We start from the raw sequence: 21,005 nt of genomic DNA, 5'->3' as shown, positions 1-21,005 counted from the left end.
TTTTTTTAAAAAAAGGTTTTGCTTAGTGTCTACCACTGTAATGAACAAATTCACTTTGTGTGACATATATCCATGCTACTCTACAGTTAAATTATACAGAGTAATCCTTTTTCTACTCAGTTTGTTTACAGATATTTGTAAAAATAAAAGTAAGGTAGGTGGGCAAAATTTAAAATCATATTAACACAGAAATATAAAATATTTATGGTTTGAAGAATGAGCACAGAAACGAAAACCTGTTGTTTGTGTTACGATATGTGTACGGTTAAAACAATTAAGATATTTTTTTTCTCCAAATTTCGTCATCACTTGATTATCTGTGTGCTGTGAAGATCCGGCATAGAATAGGTCTTCAGAAACCCATGCTTGCCGTACAAGGCAATGCAATCTCGCTGTGCGGGGCGACATGGGATGGACTGACCCACAGTTGAAACTTTACTTAGAAACAGCTCGTCTGTGGTGCAAGCTTGAACGTCTTCCCGTACAGAGTCTTACATATAAGATACACAAATGGTCCTTACAGTGTGGTAATTCATGGGATAAAAGAGTTCAACGAATTTTTGACAAATATGGACTTTTAGATATTTTAAGATGTAATGAAAAGAGTGCAAGATGGGTTTTATCTAGGATAGAACTTTCATTCAAGTCCAATGATAATGACACCTGGCTTCCATCATTGGAAACTAAACCGAAAATGAGAACCTACAGAACATTTAAAACAGCTATTTATACAGAGCCTTATGTCCCCCTTCCCCGTTATAAAAGGTCGGTTTTATCATCTTTAAGATGCGGTTCAATGAAGCTCGAGATTGAATTGAGACGTTATTCTAATCCTCCTGTGCCAGTTAACCAACGTTTTTGTAAATATTGCCCTGGATGTGTAGAAGATGAAACTCACTTTCTCGTCCACAAGTATTTAACCCCACAAATGGCAACTTAAATAACTATATTGAGCTTGTATATATTTTAAATGATTATAATATTATTTCAACACTAGGTAGTATGTGCTACAAAATGGCTGTCCGAAGAAATTCTCACTACCAATAACACCATATATATTTATATTGCTTTTTATATGTTTTTACTCAATTTGTTTTACTATGTATTATGTATGGTCTCTTATAACCCACATCGTGGGTGGCAGAGATACTTTATAGTGTACTTTTATAATAATGTATGTGCCTATAACCTGTATCTCCGATGAGACAAAAATAAACAATTTGTCATTGTCATTGTCATTGTCACTATGCTTGTCGTAAGAGGCGACTAACGGGATCGGGTGGTCAGGCTCGCTGACGCATGTCATCGTATCCCAGTTGCGTGGATCGATGCTCATATATCGATGACTGGATTGTCTGGTCCAAACTCGATTATTTACAGACTGCCGTCATATAGCTGGAATATTGCTGAGTGCGGCGTTAAACAACAATCAAGCAAAACAAACCTGTGTGCTATTTGTTATTCTTGCTGTACGTCTGGCTTCAGCCAACTATCTGTGTGCAACTTGTTATCTATATATTACATGCTATTGTCAATGTTAACACCTAATCACAACATGTCATGCGTATATACCTCTCATCACTTGGTTCTTGTCACTCCAGCTTAACAACGGCGTAAGAATCCACATCGAAATGTCGTCATTTGAAATAAACCAGAAGTAGTTATCGTTTTCTTTACGCAAATATGTTTGGATATTTAATTGAAGCGGAACTAAAATCATCAAATAACTCAAATGTCAGTGCGCCCTGACTGTCAGCCACGATGATGCTATTTATAGTTCGGAAAACACATGTGGCTATTTTTAGAACTATCGGATTTTCCTAGAATTTCGATAACATTGGCAGGACTGAAAGGAGTGGCTGCTTTGACGAAAGGAAAACTGCACACAGGCGTTTTCTGGGTAACGTTTACCAGAGAATACAGTGTGCATTTGCCTTCAGTCCCTAGTCGGCCTTTATCTCAACGACTTGTTGCACGTTTCTCCTAGGTGGGCATATACTAGTATATAGTCTATGGAATCTTTCAGTACGCAATACATTGATCGCCTTTGGTATGTTTTTCTGATGTCATAGTGGAATAGATCTGTCTGGATCTGCTCTTCTAGGATTTGTTTTCATAAAATACATGTATATTCTACAGCGGTGGTTCGGGACTAAGGTATGTATGTTACCGTTCAGGTTCTCCTTGGTCGGTTATTTTACATAGATCAAAGGTGATTCATGCGTCATGGCGTTAGCATTACAAACTTACCTTGGCGCTATGTAAACACGTATACAATCATGGCTTGTCACTTGTTTGCTTTGGATTAAATAACGTTTTTTAATTAGTATTACATTAATTATATGCTTATTGTGATTATTTGCTCAGCAAGATGGCCACCAGCGACCAGGGAAGCGCGAAGGACACCCTGGAATATCAGATTGAATTGATTCAGATGTGCAGGGACACCTTTGAGACATATCTCGACCCATCGACAATCCTGGATAACATGAATATACACCGTGAGTAGCTCATCTTTACACCCTGATATTTGATATTTAAGAAGGGAGGGGGTCTTAATTTCTAGGGGCTCAGCTTATTTTCTTCAACCTACGGAAAAAATGTTAAAAGTTTCTCACTGTTCACTAAAACATAATAACTGTACAGATGCAGCTAACTTTAAAAAAACACACAATGAAAATAGCTGTATAACAAGGCATTTCTATAAATTAAAAGAACATTTATTACATGTGTAGCAAAACCCAGTCAACTTGACATCTACTGGAGGAATGTACTTTTCAATTACTAAGATTGTGGATGATGGACATATTATATATCCACAGCAGTATATGTATTTATATCACAGCAACAGTAAACTTTAGTGAATGGTATAATGGTAGGATGAGATAAACATTTAAAAGACTAATACTGGCTGGTATGAATGGTTTCCGGGCCCTGTTCGTTTTCAGTATAGTGAGTGAGTGAGTGAGTGAGTATGGTTTTACGCCGCTTTTAGCAATATTCCAGCAATATCACGGCGGGGGACACCAGAAATGGGCTTCACACATTGTACCCATGTCGGGAATCGAACCCGGGTCTTCGGCGTGACGAGCGAACGCTTTAACCACTAGGCTACCCGACCGCCCCGTTTTCAGTATAGGGTTACGTTGCTTAAATCAACATTCCCGACAGGGATAGAAAGGCTGGGCCTCATGCAAGGTTTTCCACATGTTAAGCAAATACCTTAACCCCTTGGCTGAAAACAGGCCTACCACCCCTGTGGGTCCAGTAGATTGTCCTAGTGACGGAATCACCAGTGTTAACAGAATTAGGTCATCTTGACCTAATTTCTGTAATTAGCGGACTCCATGTTTCGGGTATGACAATACTGATTTAAAACGGGTGTTAGTGACGGAAATCACGTATATGGTTCAATCTGATATACGATACCTCTCTACGTGAAGATCTGAAGACACAATCGTATCAGCCACTCAGCGTCGATGCTTCTAAATTCATGCGTCAAGGTTTCTAATTTCATGCGTCGAGACTTCTAAATTCATGCGTCAAGGTTTCTAAATTCAAGCGTCGAGACTTCACAATTTTCGTTTCGAGTGATCGTAGCATTAAAATTATCATATATAATATATGTATGCGTTGAAACGATGTAGAGCGGCGCCATAATATTGTTGTGGATATTACACATATTCTGTCCTCGCTGAGCCGCGTGCATCTACAACCCACAAGGTGTACCATCGAAGGAATATTTGTGTTCTATGTGGTGTTTCATTTGTGGAGTTGCGTCCCTTGGGCACGCCAGAAACCTATGATTGTGGGTTCGAATCCCGGTTCGCCCCGATTATGTTTCTAGGTTTGTCAGCAGCATACCCGTGCTCGTTGGTTTCACCGAAGTGGTAAACGTCTGAGACCTGCATCACTTCGGGCTTTCCTCCCACATTAAGCTGACACGCCGTGATATGACTGGAATACTGTTAAAACCGGCGTTAAACCAAACTCACTCACTCACTTCATTTGTAACTGATTTGGCTCAAGAGCCTACATAGCCTTTGTTTGGATTGGTACCCATGAAGATCTGGTGTAAAATAGGTCTTGAGCAACCCATGCTTGCCGTAAAAGTTGACAATGCTTGTGGTAAGAGGCGACTAACTGGATCAAGTGGTCAGGCTCGCTGACTTGGTTGATGCATGTCATCGTATCCCAATTGCGTGGATCGATGCTCATGATATCAATCACTGGACTGTCTGGTCCTGACTCGATTATTTACAGACCGCCGTCATATAGCTAGAATATTGCCGAGTGCTGCGTTAAACAACAAACAAAATTGTCTAGATTGGCTGTGTAGTCCTGACGCGACCTTCTACAAAAAAAAAGTGTCCTCAGATCTTAACGCAGGTATTGCATAGGAGTCAAAGATCTGAATGTAATGAAATTGACCTCTGTCGGTTTTTTCTTAAGATTATTTTTATATTTTTTTTAGATTTTGATATCAGATGACTCAAAGGAGTCACGTAACTTTATTCCAGCTAAAATCAAGGAAAGGATTCAGGCTTACCAGCGTCTGGAGCGACAAGAAGCGGTCAAACAGCTGTTAGATGCTGTTCTGGCTGACCCAGAAGCCCACGTCTCCATGTTTATATATGCCCTCAAGGAAGCAGGTAGGGAGAAGACCACGTGACCTGCCAGTGCTGTAGCGACATTCGATGTCATGCCTAGACTGAGGGTGGTAAACTGAGGGTGGTCTGCTTCTGGCTATACTATGTCAATAACATAAATTTGACTGACACACAAAACAAAGATTAATTTCGTAAGGGAGCTAACTCGTTGAATTGTCATTAAAAGAAACTTATAACACTTGATTTGGTTCAATGTAGCTGACACCGTGGCGACTACGGCTGTTGACACTGCGGCGTCTCACGTCTTCATGCATGTTGCAGGGTTTGAACACTTCACGGACATCCTCGAGGACAGCAAAGGCCCGCAAGACAGAAACAGAACGTCTGCCAAATATGAACTGTTGATTCTCTGGCTCCAGGGCGATTTGAAGGACAAGATCATTCCAACAGAGATCATTGATTACCTGAAGCCAATACTCAGTGACAGAGACTACGAGCTGATACGCAACACGGAGAGGGAACGAAGTATCCAGGAAGCCTGCCAGGACTTGTTCCTAGCTATCCAGAGGAAGACTCCACGCTGGGCCTCCTACTTCCTGGACGCTCTGTACAACGCGTATGGCGGTCAGTTGCTGAGGAAAATACACCCTGACTTGGCTCATGGTGGGTGCAGCACCGTCCTTCAACCGCGGTGTATTTTGAGATAGATGAATGCACAATAATCCGCGAAGCAATGTCCGTCTGTTAGACGTGTGTGAGTTGGGTTTAACACCGCTTTGAACAGTATTCCCGTTATATCGCGATGCATAAGTCACAGATTAGTGATGCAGGTCTCAGACGTTTACCACATTGGTGAAACCCTCGAGCACAGGTACGGTGCTGACAAACCTAGAAACATGATTGGGTAAAACTGGGATTCGAACCAACAATCATAGGTTTCCGTCGTGAAGAGGGACGCAACTCTGCACGACGAAATGCTGCCATCCGTGTCATGGGCGGATACAGCTCTTTTGAAAGGGGGGCGGGTGCACAATTAAGATCTATTTATTGTCTTATTGTCTATTTATTGTGGTAATTTATACAGAAATAAAGATTTTTTTCGAAATAAAGGTGTGTGTGTGTGTGTGTGTGTGTGTGTGTGTGTGTGTGTGTGTGTGTGTGTGTGTGTGTGCATCCCCCACTCTGTATCCGCCCATGCGTGTCCCCTATTATTTTGGGAGCAGTTCACGTGTTACTAATAGTCTTGCAATACAGACACGTATGTACCCGACCCACGTATGTAGCAGGATTCCTTTAGGGGCGGGGTATGCATCAGTGTAGTACTAGTAACAGTGGTAGCAGTGACCCGTGAAGATCCGGGGTAGAATAGGTCTTCAGCAACCCATGCTTGACGTAAAAGGCAACAAACGGGATAGGATGGCCAGACTCACTGACTTGATATATTCATGTCATCGAATCCCATTTGCGTGGATTGATGCTCATGATATCGATCACTGGATTGTCTGGACTCGATTATTTACAGACCGCCGGCATATGGCTGGAATATTGCTGAGTGTGGCGTTAAACAACAAACAAATGAAAATAAAATGAAAAGGTGGTACAGGTAGCAGCACAAGCTGTTCGTGACAATACCATTCACTGAAACCATTATTAACGAGAACACTCACGCATATTGCCAATGAACCGAAGATTAAAATGAGTTTTGTTTAATTTTATGATCGTTCAGATGTAGGCGTTGATGATGACGATGACGATGAAGATGATGAGGGTGATGATGATGAAGATGAAAGTGACTTCGGTGAGTTTGTAAGGCCAAGACACAATTAAATGAACATAATATGTGACCTGTCTCCTTGTGCTTAGCTCTAAATCTGTTCTTGTTGGCCAGGTAATTTCTTTGATATCTGTACTTAATATAACTACTACTCAAGCCTTTGAAAGGCATTTAGAAGTGATACATATACGGAGGAGAATTTATTGATGTCAACTTCTTTATTATGAAGAGACCCGTGAAGATCCGGGTCAGAATAGGTCTTCAGCAACCTATGCTTGCCGTAAAAGGCGACTATGCTTGTACATAAGAGGCGACTAACGGGATCGGGTGGTCAGGCTCGGTGACTTGGTTGATGTATGTCATCGTATCCCAATTGTGTGGATCGATGCTCATGATGTCAATCACTGGATTGTCTGGTCCAGACTCGGATTATTTAAAGGCCGCTGTCATATAGCTGGAATATTGCTGAGTGCGGCGTTCAACAACAAACAAATACAAACAAATTATTATGAGGAACACAACGTTTCGGAGTACATGCTTACTCATTCACCTGATGAAGGAGTAAGCATATACTCCGAAACGTTGTGTTTCTTATAATAAAGAAGTTGACATCCATAAATTCTCTTCCTTATAACTACTACTTACAGATTCCCAGTCTGACACCGATAGTGTATCCTACCCGGATCCAGACACTCTGGAAGAAAATGTAAGTTATTTAATGTTTGAAACTGCAGTCGTTATTAAAATTTACAACTAAATTAAGTAGATCTTAAGTGTGGCAAAGACAACCCCTGTGTTTGTGAGATCGATACCTACATGTATCCAAGGTACTTTTCACCCCTTAATTACAGGTGTTAATTGGTGTTAATTAACCGGAGGGTAACAGTCGTTACCTCCTCACCTGTACTACGGTAATCCCCTCGTTCTTGGTGCTGTCAGACTGGGATGTTACGAGAGGTACAAGGTCAGTACCCGAGGGCCTTGGATGAATTACCGTAGTTCTCCCAATGAGCACAAAGAGTTTCTTTCGTTGATGACTATTTATTCAATCACTAATGATTGATCAACAACTTCTGGTCACGATGGTTTAAGGACTTTAGCCGCAAAGCTTCAGTCCTGGCCGAAATACTGGAGGTGTAAACTGGTGTTTTTCAGAGTAAGGTCGAGATCGTGGTGCTCAATTGGGATCCTCCAGTCTCCCCGAACCTTGGGTCTCCCCGTCCTTTTTACCCCCAGCTTACGTCAAGGTTTTACCCATTTTTTCCTATTTCATTGGTCAAACACCTTTCCCCCCTTACCTTAGGTCGTTCTTCCCCACTCTTCTCTAATAACCAGAACCTTATTCGGACTTGCTATCATGTAACTTCTTACCCCTTGGAATTCGGACTATTTTCCCCCCTCAGACCATATATGTCCAAAGTCCCTGACGTTCCCGTACCTCCCAACTCTATTTTTCCCTTTTATCTATTTCTCATCTGTTAATTATATTTCGTTCATGTATAACCCTCGACCTACTGCCCTCGTCCCTGGATCCTCGTGGCCCGGCATGCTCCCGTAGTCTTCAAGTAACCAGAGCTGCCTGTTTTATACATTTACCTATTCCCGACTTACCGACCCCAACTCTCCCTCTTGATCTTTTATAGAATCAGAATGTATCTTAATGCTTATTAATTACTTTAAGTATCTTAATGCTTATTAATTACTTTAATTACTTGCTAATTATCTAAATGTATATTACACTTTTATGCCTATAATAATGCCTATAATACATGTACCTTCACTTGATTTACTTAATCCATGCATTTGTTAATATTCATTTGTTAATTATTTACTTTCGTGTGTGTGTGTGTGTGTGTGTGTGTGTGTGTGTGTGTGTGTGTGTGTGTGTGTGTGTGTGCGCGCGCGCGTGTGCGTGTGTGTGTGTGCGTGTGCCTGCGTGTGTGTGTGGACAAGACCCTGCTGACAAGGCTCCTATTAAAGGTGTGCAACGTATGTTTGGTTCCTCCATGTAAGCTGACCGCCTCCGTGGTGTATCGGATAGAGCGTCTGGGGAGCTGAAGGTCCGGGGTTCGATTCCCGGCCGCCTCATACCAAAATCGGTTCAAATATTGTACTTGTTGTTACCCTGTCTGTTTCTCGGCACTAAGGAAATAAAACAAGTACTGGTCTGCTGGGAGCCCGTATACTGTGTCAGACTGGTGTATCCATGTTAAACTGCGGCATGGTATCTCACAGGGCTAGTAGAAGTAGCCACACACACACACACACACACACACACACACACACACACAACGCAATAACCTTGAACGCGACGTTAAACCACATTTCGTCTCGCCTTGATGTATCTATAACGACAGGATACTATTAACCTTTCATACTCACCTTAATTTGTTTGCTGTAGTAGGTTTGTGACAATTTATTTCGCAGAAGTGTTTATGATACTTTCTACCGCCAAAAAACGCCAGAAGTGTTGTTTTAAGCTACACATCTTTTCAGTCGAGAGAAGTGCTATGCCAGATTGATGGTAAATTGGCGTAAATTCTCACTCACTCGCCCACCCACCCAAACACCCACCCACCCACTCACTCACTCACTCACTCACTCACTCACCCTGTTCACCCAGAGCCAGCCAGAGCGTGAGGTCGACCCCCAGGACGGGAAGGGGGGAGTGGCCAGATATAGCCGGGACCAACTGTTATCTCTCCGCCCACGGTCTGCAGGCCCCATCGTCGGGGCGGACATCCCACGGGAATGTTCCCTCGACGCCGACAACTCCACCCCGGCGACATCACGTCATCACAGAGGTAAGACATCATTTCTCTGAAGTCTGTAAAAATATTGTTGTCACTTTTTAACAGTTTGAATATCAACGCCGCCCTACTGATGATTAACACAAACATCTGTTTCAGATAAATAAAACAATAAAGAAAAACGTCTCCGAGAAGGGTTCAGTACGGATGATACTTGTACAATACGTATTGATCTGCTTTAACATATATTTGAATATGTATGCACATCAATGAGTGTCGTTGTGTTCTGGTTGGATCAATTTCATATCGCGGGCCATTGTCGTAGGCAAGACGTTACCTGGATACGTTGTCGATATAGAATATAGAGGTCCAAATCCATATGAATCTTGTGTCTCTAGGATCAGTTTTATACGGAAGCTTTTTATGGCCATTTGTATTTGTATTTTTTTCTTGAAATTTCAAGATGATAGGTTGACCCGGGTTCCATTCTCTTAAGGTTATCGGGCTGACGTTTGTTGGTCACGTCCAAGACCCAGATTCCATTCTGCAAGGGTTATAGGGCTAACGTTTGCTGGTCACGTCCAAGACCCAGGTTCCATTCTCCAAGTGTTATGGGGCTGACGTTTGTTGGTCACGTCCAAGACCCAGGTTCCATTCTCCAAGTGTTATGGGGCTGACGATTGTTGGTCACGTCAAAGACCCGGGTTCCATTCTCTAAAGTTATGGGGCTGACGTTTGTTGGTCACGTCCAAGACCCAGGTTCCATTCTCCAAGTGTTATAGGGCTAACGTTTGCTGGTCACGTCCAAGACCCAGGTTCCATTCTCCGAGGGTTATGGGGCTGACATTTCTGTTCACACTCCTAAGATATGGGTTCCCTTCTCCAAGAAGTATGGGTATACAGTAAACTACGTTGATAACAAACACGCTTATACCGAACTGACGAATATTACGAACTGTTTTGGGGCCCCGTCCTTTTGCTGCATATAGGCTGTATATGTACCTATAACGAACTACGGTTATAACGAACTAAAATCAGTGATCCCTTTTAGTTCGTTATAACCGTAGTTTACTGTAATGTACACAAAAATCCTGTGATATGGCTGCGACTCACTCTCGCTTTTTCCCAGTCTTTAGCTCAGGTGCTTCGAAGTCAAGTGAGTTTATGTCGTGGTCTGTTTGTCTGTCGTCGATGTAAACATCTCTGTAGCCACTGGACCAATGAAGCTAAAACTTCACATGCTGGTTCCCACCAATGGTTCAAATCCGATATCCGATATGGCCGCTGTTGCAACCCCATTAAAAAACCTACTTATGACCATAACTCAGACAAAAACTTTCAAAATGGATGAAATGGAGTGCAGTTAGTAGTTGGGCTCAACATATATGTTCGGTTTTTTTTTGTTGTTGCCATATCTTGAATTTTGACCTTTGCATTTCGACCACACGGAAATCTGAAATTTCTTATAATCATTACGAAGCTATTTCAGTTCAAAATGTTATGAAATTTAATATCTATATATGTAGGAAGTAGTGGGTCTCGACTCGTATTCTCCTTTTTCATATTTAAATGTTGACCTTGATTTGACCTTTAAACTTTGACCATGATCGAATCCTGATTTTCTAAATGGTCACCTTAAAACCATATTGAAAAAGCTAAGTATGGACATTAGTCAGCCGTTTGTTTTCAAAATGGAATGGAATTCGGTACATGTGTAGTTAGTAGAGGTGGCTCAACATGCAGTTTCCATTTTTAATTATGACATTGTTTTAACCATACTCTTAAATTCTCTCGACCCGTGAAGATCCGGGGTAGAATAGGTTTTCAGCGACCCATGCTTGCCGTAAAAAGGGACTATGCTTGTCGTAAGAGGCGACTAACGGGATTGGATGGTCAGGCTCGCTGACTTGGTTGATGCATGTCAGTATATCCCAATTGCGTGGATCGATGCCCATGATGTCAATCATTGGATTGTCAGGTCCAGACTCGATTATTTACAGACCGCCGTCATATGACTGCGGCGTTCAACAACAAACAAACAAATTTATATTCTCTCAAAAGCATATCGGCTCTGTAACATTCCTCTCCTCTGACATTGAGGAAGCTGAACTTGCATGTTTCTCCTTATGATGAAATCACATTCTGTCCAAATCGTAGGATTTTTATGTTGGTTTATGGTCCTCAGTAATCATGCAAACATCCTTGAATGTCAATGATGACAGCGATTTGTTATAAGTGTCTGTCTTTGTTGACAGTTTAAACTGTTGACTTCATATTCAGGTGAGCTACAGTGCCCGTGGCACAAGTGTAATATGTATACTGCGATATGTTTACAGATTTGATTTCAACAACCATCCCGGAACTGGCAGAAACTGGTTTGGGGGAGCAAACACTGAGGAAAGGTAACAAATACCAGATATCACTACAATAAACTGTTGTCTACAAACTGACCATCAATGTCATTGTACAGTTATCTACGGTTATAACGAACTCAACGGGGCCACTAATTTTAGTTCGTAATAACCGTAGTTCGTTTAGGCATATATACAGCATTTATACAACAAATGGTCGGAACTAAAAAATATTTTTGTTATATTATATATATATTATATCGGTCAGTTCGTTATAAGCATGTTTACCCGTTTTATGTTGTAATAGATAAACACACACCAAAAAAGCATTTTGTAAATGTATTTACATCCTTTGCAATTCTTAATATCGTGTGAATATGTTATATTAAAGGGATACTGCCAAGTTCATCGCATAGACCAAGCAGTGACACATCTGAGGAATCAGGAAGCGATGATGAAGGTTTGTTGTCATGGCTGACTATAAAAATATAACATAAATTAAACTATTCAACTATTCTGAATAACGAGAGAGAGAGAGAGAGAGAGAGGGGGGGGGGGGGGGGAGAGGTAGGGAGGAGAGAGAGAGAGGGGGGGGAGAGAGAGAGGGAGGGAGGGGAGAGAGAGGGAGCGGGAGAGAGAAGGGGAGGGAGGGGAGAGAGAGAGATATTCCCCGACCGATAGACCCTAATAAATTAAACTATTCAACTATTCTGAATAACGAAAGAGAGAGAGAGAGAGAGAGAGGGGGGGGGGGGGGAGGGAGGGAGGGGAGAGAGAGAGGGAGGGAGGGAGAGAGAGAGAGGGGGGAGGGAGGGAGGGGAGAGAGAGGGAGGGAGAGAGATATTCCCCGACCGATAGACCCTAATACACGTTCCCTCTGATCTGACCAGGCCAAGGGGAGGATGTTATTTACTCCCGGGGGGTGCGGATGCGGGAGTACCAGCTGGAGCTTGCTGCCAGTGCCGTCGCAGGTCTTAACAGCATCATCTTCGCTCCCACCGGCTCGGGGAAGACTTTGGTCGCCATGTACATCGCAAAATGCATCCTTGAGAGAGGTATCCTCAGTTAACAGTCTTTGAATTTGCATTACACATTCAGCAGTATTGTATTCAGACTTAACATAGGTCGGGAATATAGTCATGGGAAAATGTATTTGTCATCAATCATTTTGCATTCTAATTTTCTTGACGGTTTCGAGTTTCACTTGCTTCGCAATTGTTCATATGCAAAGGAGCCAGAAATCGCCCGGAATACCACACCATGCATTAATAGCTGTACTGTCATCAGCCCCGTGAAGATCCAGGTTAGAATTGGTCTTCAGCAACCCATGCTTGTCGTAAGAGGCGACTATGCTTGTCGTAAGAGGCGACTATGCCTGTCGTATAAGAGTCGACTAACTGGATCGGGTGGTCAGGCTCGCTGACTTGGTTAATGTATGTCACCGTATCCGAATTACGTTGATCGATGGTCATGATGTCAATCACTGGATTGTCTGGTCCAGACTCAATTATTTACAGACTGCGGTCATATAGTTGGAATATTGCTAAGTGCGGTATTAAACAACAAACAAACTGTCATCAGTTTTAAAGAGGTGGCTTCACGTGTAACCGACTGGAAGGCGGGGTATTCGCACTATAACGGGGTCAGGAGTATTTGGGTTGTCAAAAGACAGCAAAACATTTTAACTCCTCAATGCTTGTTTCGCTTTTCAGAGGGAGGGAAAGTTATATTCCTGGAACCAACTGTCGCGCTTGTTAATCAGATTCACGTGGAGGTCAGACGTTACCTAGGTGACGCTTACAAGGTAGAGTCGAAAACCAGTCGCGCCATTACGACGTATTTCTAAATTACGAATTAAAGAGGCTCGGGCTCAATGGCAGTCTAGAACCTTTGATGTAAATCAAATCAAACTGAAAACTTTCATTGTCAGTTAACTCAAATTTTTTGACATATTTCTGAACACGTTAACTGAAAAGTTCTTGATGTGAGCATGTACGTATTCGCTGATTGTTCTGAAATATGACTAGATATAGGGATTATAGACATTGCTCTAGTTTTAATTTTAATTTCCTATTGTCCCGCTATTCAAATAACGACGTTCATTTATCGTTAAACAAATGCCGTAACTGCTGTAGGTGTTGAAGCTGAGAGGCAGCGACGAAGACAGCGTCAATCTCCATTTCCTCCTGCCGTTTAACGACGTCGTAGTGATGACACCGATGATCCTGGAGAACCACTTGAAGCAGGAGAAGATCAAGGGTCTGTCTGGCCTGTGTCGTCTGCTTGTCCTGGACGAGTGTCATCACACCCGCAAGGGGGAGGCTTACAACAAGCTGATGATCAGACACCTCCGTGAGAAGGAGGACGGAGCAAAACACCTGCCTCAGGTGAGTCAGCCAGTCAGTTAAGTGATAAACCCATTTCGAGGTACAGCTGTAGATTGGATACTTGTTCTTCATTCCGTGAGTTACAAATATCTATTTTTGAATGTATTGGTGCAGATTGTAGGTTTGACCGCTGCCCTTGGGGTGGAGAAGGCCTCAACAGAGGATGAGGCCCTCGACAACATCATCAGACTCTGCGCCAACCTGGACCCTCACCCACCCATAATCTCCACCGTGCAGCGGAACAGGGAGGAACTAGTCAGACTCGTCCCGGTGGCAGAAGAGGGTAAGCCTAATTGTATGCATTGCTTCCTGTAAGAAAGGGGAACATGTGTCCCAGTTTTCCTCGGAGTCACAAGTATCTGTGCAGAGTTGCGTCCCTTGGGCATGCCAGAGACCTGTAATCGTGGAGGCGAATTCCGATTCTCCCTGATAATGTTTCAAGGTTTGTCAGGACCATATCCGTGCTTGTCTGTTTCACCAAAATGGTGACGTCTAAGACTTGCATCATTTTGTGATTTCCTCCCACATCAAGCGGTGAAAAAACTGAAATATTGTTCAAAGCGGAGCTGAACAAAACCCAACCACTCACTCACTCATATAACAAAATTGTCAGCAACACGTAATGAGCACAGACTGTTTGCAACAATCAGACTTAGGTTCTTCTGGGACGTTATATTGGGCGGTCGGGTAGCCTAGTGGTTAAAGCGTTAGCTCGTCACGCCGAGAACCCGGGTTCGATTCCCCACATGGCTACAATGTGTGAAGCCCATTCCTGGTGTTCCCCGCCGTGATATTGCTGGAATATTGCTTAAAGCGGCGTAAAACCAAAACTCACTCATTCACTCTGTGACGATATTTTGTTACGGCTGCAGAGACCATACATCTGGGGGAAAACAAGGACAGTCCGGCTAAGAAGGTCATCGAAGAGGCCATGGCTAAGATCCAGGGCACGCTGCCAATAGTCCATGGTGAGTTCAAACAATTATTTAGGGCTGCAATGAAATTGATCTGTGTTGAACCAAGCGTAGCCATGTAGTTAAAGTGTTCGCGGGTCTCGCTAAAACCCAGGTTCCATTCCACACACTGCTTCTATGTTTGAAGTCCAATTATTCCTGGTGGTCCCCAACGGGATATTACTGGAATATAGCTTACAACGGCGTGAACAACACTCATTCACTGACTTACACTAGTTTAGAAATGGTGTTCACGGTCCATCTAGCCATAGATCCTATGATTGTGGGTTCCCTGGGTGTACCCTGATTATGACCTTAATTTGTTAGTACCATACCCATGCTGGTACGTTCCTCTTCTGGCGAGGGGAGACGGGTGGCCCAGTCGTCTAAGGCGTCGCGATTCGCTGGGCAGAGTTACGTCCCTTGGGCACGCCAGAAACCTATGATTGTGCGTTCGAATCCCGGTTCGCCCCGATTATGTTTCTAGGTTTGTCAGCACCATACCCGTGCTCGTGGGTTTCACCGTAGTGGTAAACGTCTGAGACCTGCATCACGTCGGGCTTTCCTCCCACATTAAGCTGACACGCCGCGATATAACTGTAATACTGTTAAAAGCGGCATTAAACTCAACTCACTCATTTAGGGCGAGGTCAGACCAAACTCATCTTCTTTACACTAACTTCAGAAATGCACAACAAGACCATTGGGAAATATCTGCGGGAGGCGCCATTAGATTTTGGTAGCCAGTCATACAACCAATGGACGGTCGATCTCAAGGCCGCCACCACCAAGGTCAATACACAGGGCGATGCCGAGCAGACCGAGATGATACGTAACCTGTCGAGCATTGCCGACCACCTGTATGTAAGTGTATTTATAAACTTGATGGCATGAGATAAAATCATTGAAGACCTGTTGATCGTGTAACTTCAAATCAACTCATCTCCACTGGTCACAATCTCAGCTTGTCTCGGCGAGTTGGTCATGAATGCACTCGACCCATGTATATAGTTGACGGAATTAGGCGAATGGTCCCGTAAGCCGTTGCTTCATCAATTTCAGCAAATAGTATAATATAGAATTTAGCATTTGTTCTGACTTTGACCCACTTTCCACTCCTCTTCCTGAAATGAACATCTTGAAACAAATGGGGGCATAAACGTAACGGATACGTGCTATTTTTAATTTGTGAATAACGAATTCTCGAATTTAGTTGATTTGTCATTCACTGTGAAAGAATTGTTTCCGCTTATTCTATTTCAGAAATACAACGTAGCCTTGACCTTGAATGACCTTGTTCGGGTCAAGGACGTCATTGACTATATCAGCAATGAACTGCTGTCCATATATGGAGTAAACCTGCTGACAGCCCATGAACAGCAACTCCAGAACGAGGCCAGCAGTAAGTGCGTTAGGGAGTGAATGAGCGAATGTTTTTTTCTCAGGGCGCCATTCAGCCATACCAACAATGTACAAATAAACCAAACATGTCATAAAGACATAGAAGTTTGCATATTACATTAGTCAGAGGGCAACAGAGTTTCTGGTAACCAATGACAACAGTGGGTGTGGCTAGGAGGACAGTCACATATGCAGATGCATAGGTATTTCAGACGTAGTGAATCGAAATGTCAAATACCGAAAAATGTGTTGACATTGGAAGACTTTCTGATAGGCATTTAGAGTGGGTGAGTGAGTGAGTTGGGTTTAACGCCGCTTTTAACAGTATTACAGATATATCGCGGCGTGTCAGCTTAATGTGGGAGGAAAGCCCGAAGTGATGCAGGTCTCAGACGTTTACCACTTCGGTGAAACCCACGAGCACGGGAATGGTGCTGACAAATCTAGACACATAATCGGGGGGAACCAGGATTCGAACACACAATCATAGATAGGCATTTCGAACTTGGAAAACGTGAATAAATTTTAATCTGTTAAAAGGAAAGTGGGGGTTAACGATTCAAGAGTTCAAGATTGTTGCACTGATATAGCGACCCTGATGACTGAGAAGAACTAGCCCTGAATCATGGGTACAAACAGTAAAGAAGTTAGTGCCCATAAGAGATTATGTCTCCTCGTTCCGTCTAATTTACCATCTTTCTAATAACACGTTACTTAGAACCTATCAGATTGAGGTGTGAACTTCACACCGTTCTGACGTAGGAGGCCCTTATTTTAGCCGTCAGGGGCATCAGAGTTGGAGATTAACAATATATTTCATCGCTCTTTTACAATAAACTCACAGTATTAAGAAGCATGACCGTTGTGAAACAAGTTTTTTAACAAATAAATTATATTTCCTCTCCTAGGTTTCAATAAAATCGATGCGATGACATAACTTTTTAAATACAGTAATATAAATGCAATGTCTTGACATTAAATGGGTTTACAGTCGCGAGCCTTGTGCTTCAGACCGGATGTCGAGTGGCTGTCAGCAGTATGGCAGCCATATCACGACTCTACATGTACACGGGGTTCGAATCCCGGTTCGCCCAGATTATGTTTCTAGGTTTGTTAGCACCATACCCGTGCTATTGTGTTTCACCAAAGTGTTAAACATATAAGACCCCCATCAATTCAGGCTTTTATAATTGTAGTTCGGTTCTGGTGTTCAAAACGTAAAAAAAAAAAATCCAAATCACGCGAGTGGGTTTTCTTGGGGAGTTAGTCACCAAAGGGTAGGAGTCACAAGAAACTAATTGCAATTCTTTTTACAAGAGACAAAAATGAACAATATCTTGAATATAACTGTGGATGCCACAGAGAGCTGGTACAACCTTCCTGGCGGAGGGTTAAAGCTATGCTTGGTTGGAGAGTCAACCCCGTTATGTTTACCATCTTGCTTCTGTAAGTATTTAACTGAAATTTTAACAATATAAAGAATATTTCCTCCCATGTTAATCTGGCATGCCGTGATTACTGGATTACTGTTCATTGACCGTATTGAGAAATGCAACCGAGTCTCAGCGTCAAGGATGACCGCCTTGACCACTGGGCTACCCAGGGTTTTCTGAATAATATGGCAGTAACAGTACTTACCACTCGTAAAGGTCGAAACAATGTATGTTTCAGGGGTAAAGAAAGAGCTGATGCGATGTGAACTGATGAGGACGCGAGACAAGGAAAATGAAAACCCAAGACTGAACCAGCTGGTTGATATTCTGCTCGGCCTTATGGAAGACGCCTCGGACTTCAGGGCCATAATATTTGCCCGTACTCGAGCCACGTGCGGAGCCCTGGCAGACTGGCTGAACAATGACGTCCATGTCCCAGACGTTCTGAAGAACCTGAACGCTAGTTTCTTCACCGGAGCAAATGCAGGGGAACAGATCGGTGGTAAGTGAGTGAGTGAGTGTAGTTTTATGCCTCTCTTAGCAATATTCCAGCGATATCACGGCGGGGGATTCCAAAAATGGGCTTCACACATTGTACCCATGTCGGGAATTGAACCCAGGTCTTCGGATTTAACCACTAGGCTACCCGACCTGTGGTAAAACTCCAAAGGACTGGTTGAGTTGAGACAAACTTATATTTATATTTCACTTCGCTCCAATGACGTTGTTTATCATTCACTGAAATTATTTGTATTTTACGTAGAAATTTTAATTACCGATTACCGTTCCATGTTTCCATAAAGCTTTTGTTACAGATGTCAGAATAATTATCAACGTTTCAAGAATATCTGCAGCAATGTTTCTTGAAAGCTTTAAAATGACATATCTCTGTCCCAAGGGATGACGCAGTCTCAGCAGGACAACGTACTGTCCAAGTTCAAGTCAGGCAGTATCAAGTTGATTGTGGCCACTTCTGTTGGCAACGAAGGCATCGACATCCCAGAATGCAACGTGATCGTTGCCTACAACCACACCGGCAACGAGATAACAACGGTCCAGGTTCGAGGTGAGTGCCCGGGTGTAGCACTACCAGCCTATTCATTCATTGCAGTGAACATGACGCTTGATATTTCACTGCAGTGAACATAGCTTTGTTGGAACTATTGTCATAGAAGGGCTACCTCCCCGCAAATTGTCTCCCTTTAATCGTAAGTGTCTGACCCGTACACAAACTGTTGACTTCCTCTTTACGTTAGTTCCACACTGAAAAGGCAAAATAATGACTGATGGTCATTTATGGAGTTAATATCGCTTCTTGCCGTTTGTTATTCTCTTCAAAATGTTTCATTATAAACTGTAAATTTCTCATTTAACTTGTCAATCAAGACTGTTTATTTCGCAAAGCGCCATTTCTGTTACTTGACTAGCGTGTATTCCTTGGCTTCCAGCAGTGGTCTCGTAGCTTCCAAGAATACTTTTGTTAAAGTTGATTTTGTATGTAATCATATCCAAATGTATGGTAAAGAATTTAAGTTACCTCAAATATGTATTTTTGCTTCTGTTTATATTTTTGTTTATATAAGATTTTGCAAACTCGGAACTACTTTATAAGTCGCAATTACAAGGGGTCGAGAAACGCCCCTGCGTGTGAAGTAGAGAGAATATACGTTTCAAGGGTTTACTTTTATAATGAATTTTTTTTCCCGGTAGACAGCTACACAAAAAGTATACAATAAATAGGCTATATACTAGTATTCCATGTGCGTCGTGAAAGATCATGTTTCTCTCATCTCGTGGCGGGGGAAGGAGATATTTTCACTCGTAGCTACGCTAGACCTGAAAATATCTCCTGTTCCCTCGTCACTCGATGAGAGAAACATATTTCACGTGGCACATGATATATCCTCTATATGTGCCTGTATGCGTCCATGTCTGTGCCTGTATGTATGAAATACTTTCTACCTCTAAAACTGTTTATGTTTTCAAGGTCGAAGCAGGAAGGTAGGTGGAAAGACCGTAAATCTTGCAGACGACAAAGTTCGAGAAAGAAATTATCGCAACCACGTGAAAGAGTATTTGATGAAACAGGCCGTTGACACCATCACTCAAATACCCTATGACCGAGTTTCAAAGCTAATTAGGCTGTTCCAACAGGAAGCCCTAGCAGCAGCTGAAATCTCGGAGCGAGAAAGACAGGCTGAGGCAAGGCAGACGACACATGTGCAATACCGTATCATTTGTGAACACTGCCGCGCAGAACTAACAACCGGTGACATGATGAGAGTGATCAATGGAAGCCAGTATGTAGTCGTCGACAAAGATTTCACATCAAAAATACGCAGTCATGGACCGAGTCGGAACAGGAACCCACTCAAATTTGATGACGTGGTTATGGACGGCGGGATCTCGTGCGAGGGCTGCCAGAAAACACTGGGAAGTCGAATCCGTGTCAGTGGAGTGGTGTACTACACCCTGGGAATAAAGCATGTACTCTTTCTCATCAATGGAACGGAGGAACCTCAGAAGTTCAAACAGTGGACGAAATGCCCCTTTAGGCCGAGGACGATGTCTCAAGACGATACCCTCGAGTACAACAGATGCTGAGGAAGCATGGCCCATGTACTCCCCAGTGAGGGATTTGATGAAATGTGGATTTTATCATAAACTTCAGTGTGAAAGACTGAGTTTTCTGAAGTTGAGAAAAGAGATATTTTCATTGCAGTGAACATAACACATTAACTGAACTATTGTCATACAAGAGTTACCTCCCCTTAAATTGTCTCCCTTTAGCGTAAATGTCATGCCCGTACACAAACTGTTGACGTCCTTTTTACGTTAGTTCCACATTGGCAAAGTATGATAATGACAGATGGTCATTTATGGAGCTAATATCACTTCTTGCTGTTTGTTGTTCTCTCGAAAATGTTCCGTTATAAACTGTAAATTTCTCATTTAACTCGACAATCAAGACTCTTCGTTTCGCAAAGCGCCATTTTTTTATTTGACCAGCGGGTATATTCTTTCGCTTCCTGTATTTTTCCTTAAAGTTGATTTTGTATATAATCATTTCTAAATGTATGATAAAGAATTTTCTTGACACTAAATAATTTTAGATACTTTTGTTTATATTTTTAAAGATTTTGCAAACACGAAACTACTTTTTATGTCGCAAATACAAGGGCTGGTGAACCTTCCCTGTGTATGAGGTAGGGAGAATTTACGTTTCAATTATATTTGTAATGAAATAATTTAATTTTCCGGTAGACAATTACACAAAAAGTATATAATGAATAGGATATTTCATGTGCCGAGTGAAATATCATGTTTCTCTCATCTCGTGACGTGG

The 21,005-nt window shown here is 42.5% G+C and overlaps 1 protein-coding gene across 3 annotated transcripts; it reads left to right on the top strand.

Moving 5' to 3' along the window:
* Positions 1-1,839: 1,839 nt before the first annotated feature.
* Positions 1,840-20,447, top strand: LOC124113414 (probable ATP-dependent RNA helicase DHX58). Of its 3 annotated transcripts, none has more exons than XM_048402581.1 (19): positions 1,840-1,987; positions 2,368-2,501; positions 4,521-4,652; positions 4,932-5,273; positions 6,337-6,408; positions 7,032-7,090; positions 9,008-9,188; positions 11,471-11,536; positions 11,877-11,945; positions 12,376-12,540; positions 13,198-13,289; positions 13,621-13,872; positions 13,987-14,155; positions 14,745-14,840; positions 15,511-15,689; positions 16,089-16,227; positions 17,898-18,161; positions 18,558-18,725; positions 19,647-20,447. In XM_048402581.1, exons 2-19 carry the CDS (start codon positions 2,372-2,374, stop codon positions 20,261-20,263), a joined length of 3,192 nt encoding a protein of 1,063 aa, XP_048258538.1. In that variant the 5' UTR covers positions 1,840-1,987; positions 2,368-2,371; the 3' UTR covers positions 20,264-20,447. The 3 variants fall into 3 exon arrangements, with proteins under 3 accessions (XP_048258538.1, XP_048258539.1, XP_048258540.1); XM_048402582.1 differs by having other exon boundaries at positions 1,841-1,987; positions 2,372-2,501; XM_048402583.1 differs by lacking the exon at positions 1,840-1,987 and adding an exon at positions 2,026-2,157.
* Positions 20,448-21,005: the final 558 nt, after the last annotated feature.

Source organism: Haliotis rufescens, unplaced genomic scaffold, assembly GCF_023055435.1.
Source record: "Haliotis rufescens isolate VD_foot unplaced genomic scaffold, xgHalRufe1.0.p SCAF_27, whole genome shotgun sequence".
In the NCBI taxonomy this organism is placed as follows: domain Eukaryota; kingdom Metazoa; phylum Mollusca; class Gastropoda; order Lepetellida; family Haliotidae; genus Haliotis; species Haliotis rufescens.
The sequence above is the reverse complement of the archived record's forward strand: the minus strand, read 5'-3'. Positions and strand labels throughout refer to the sequence as shown.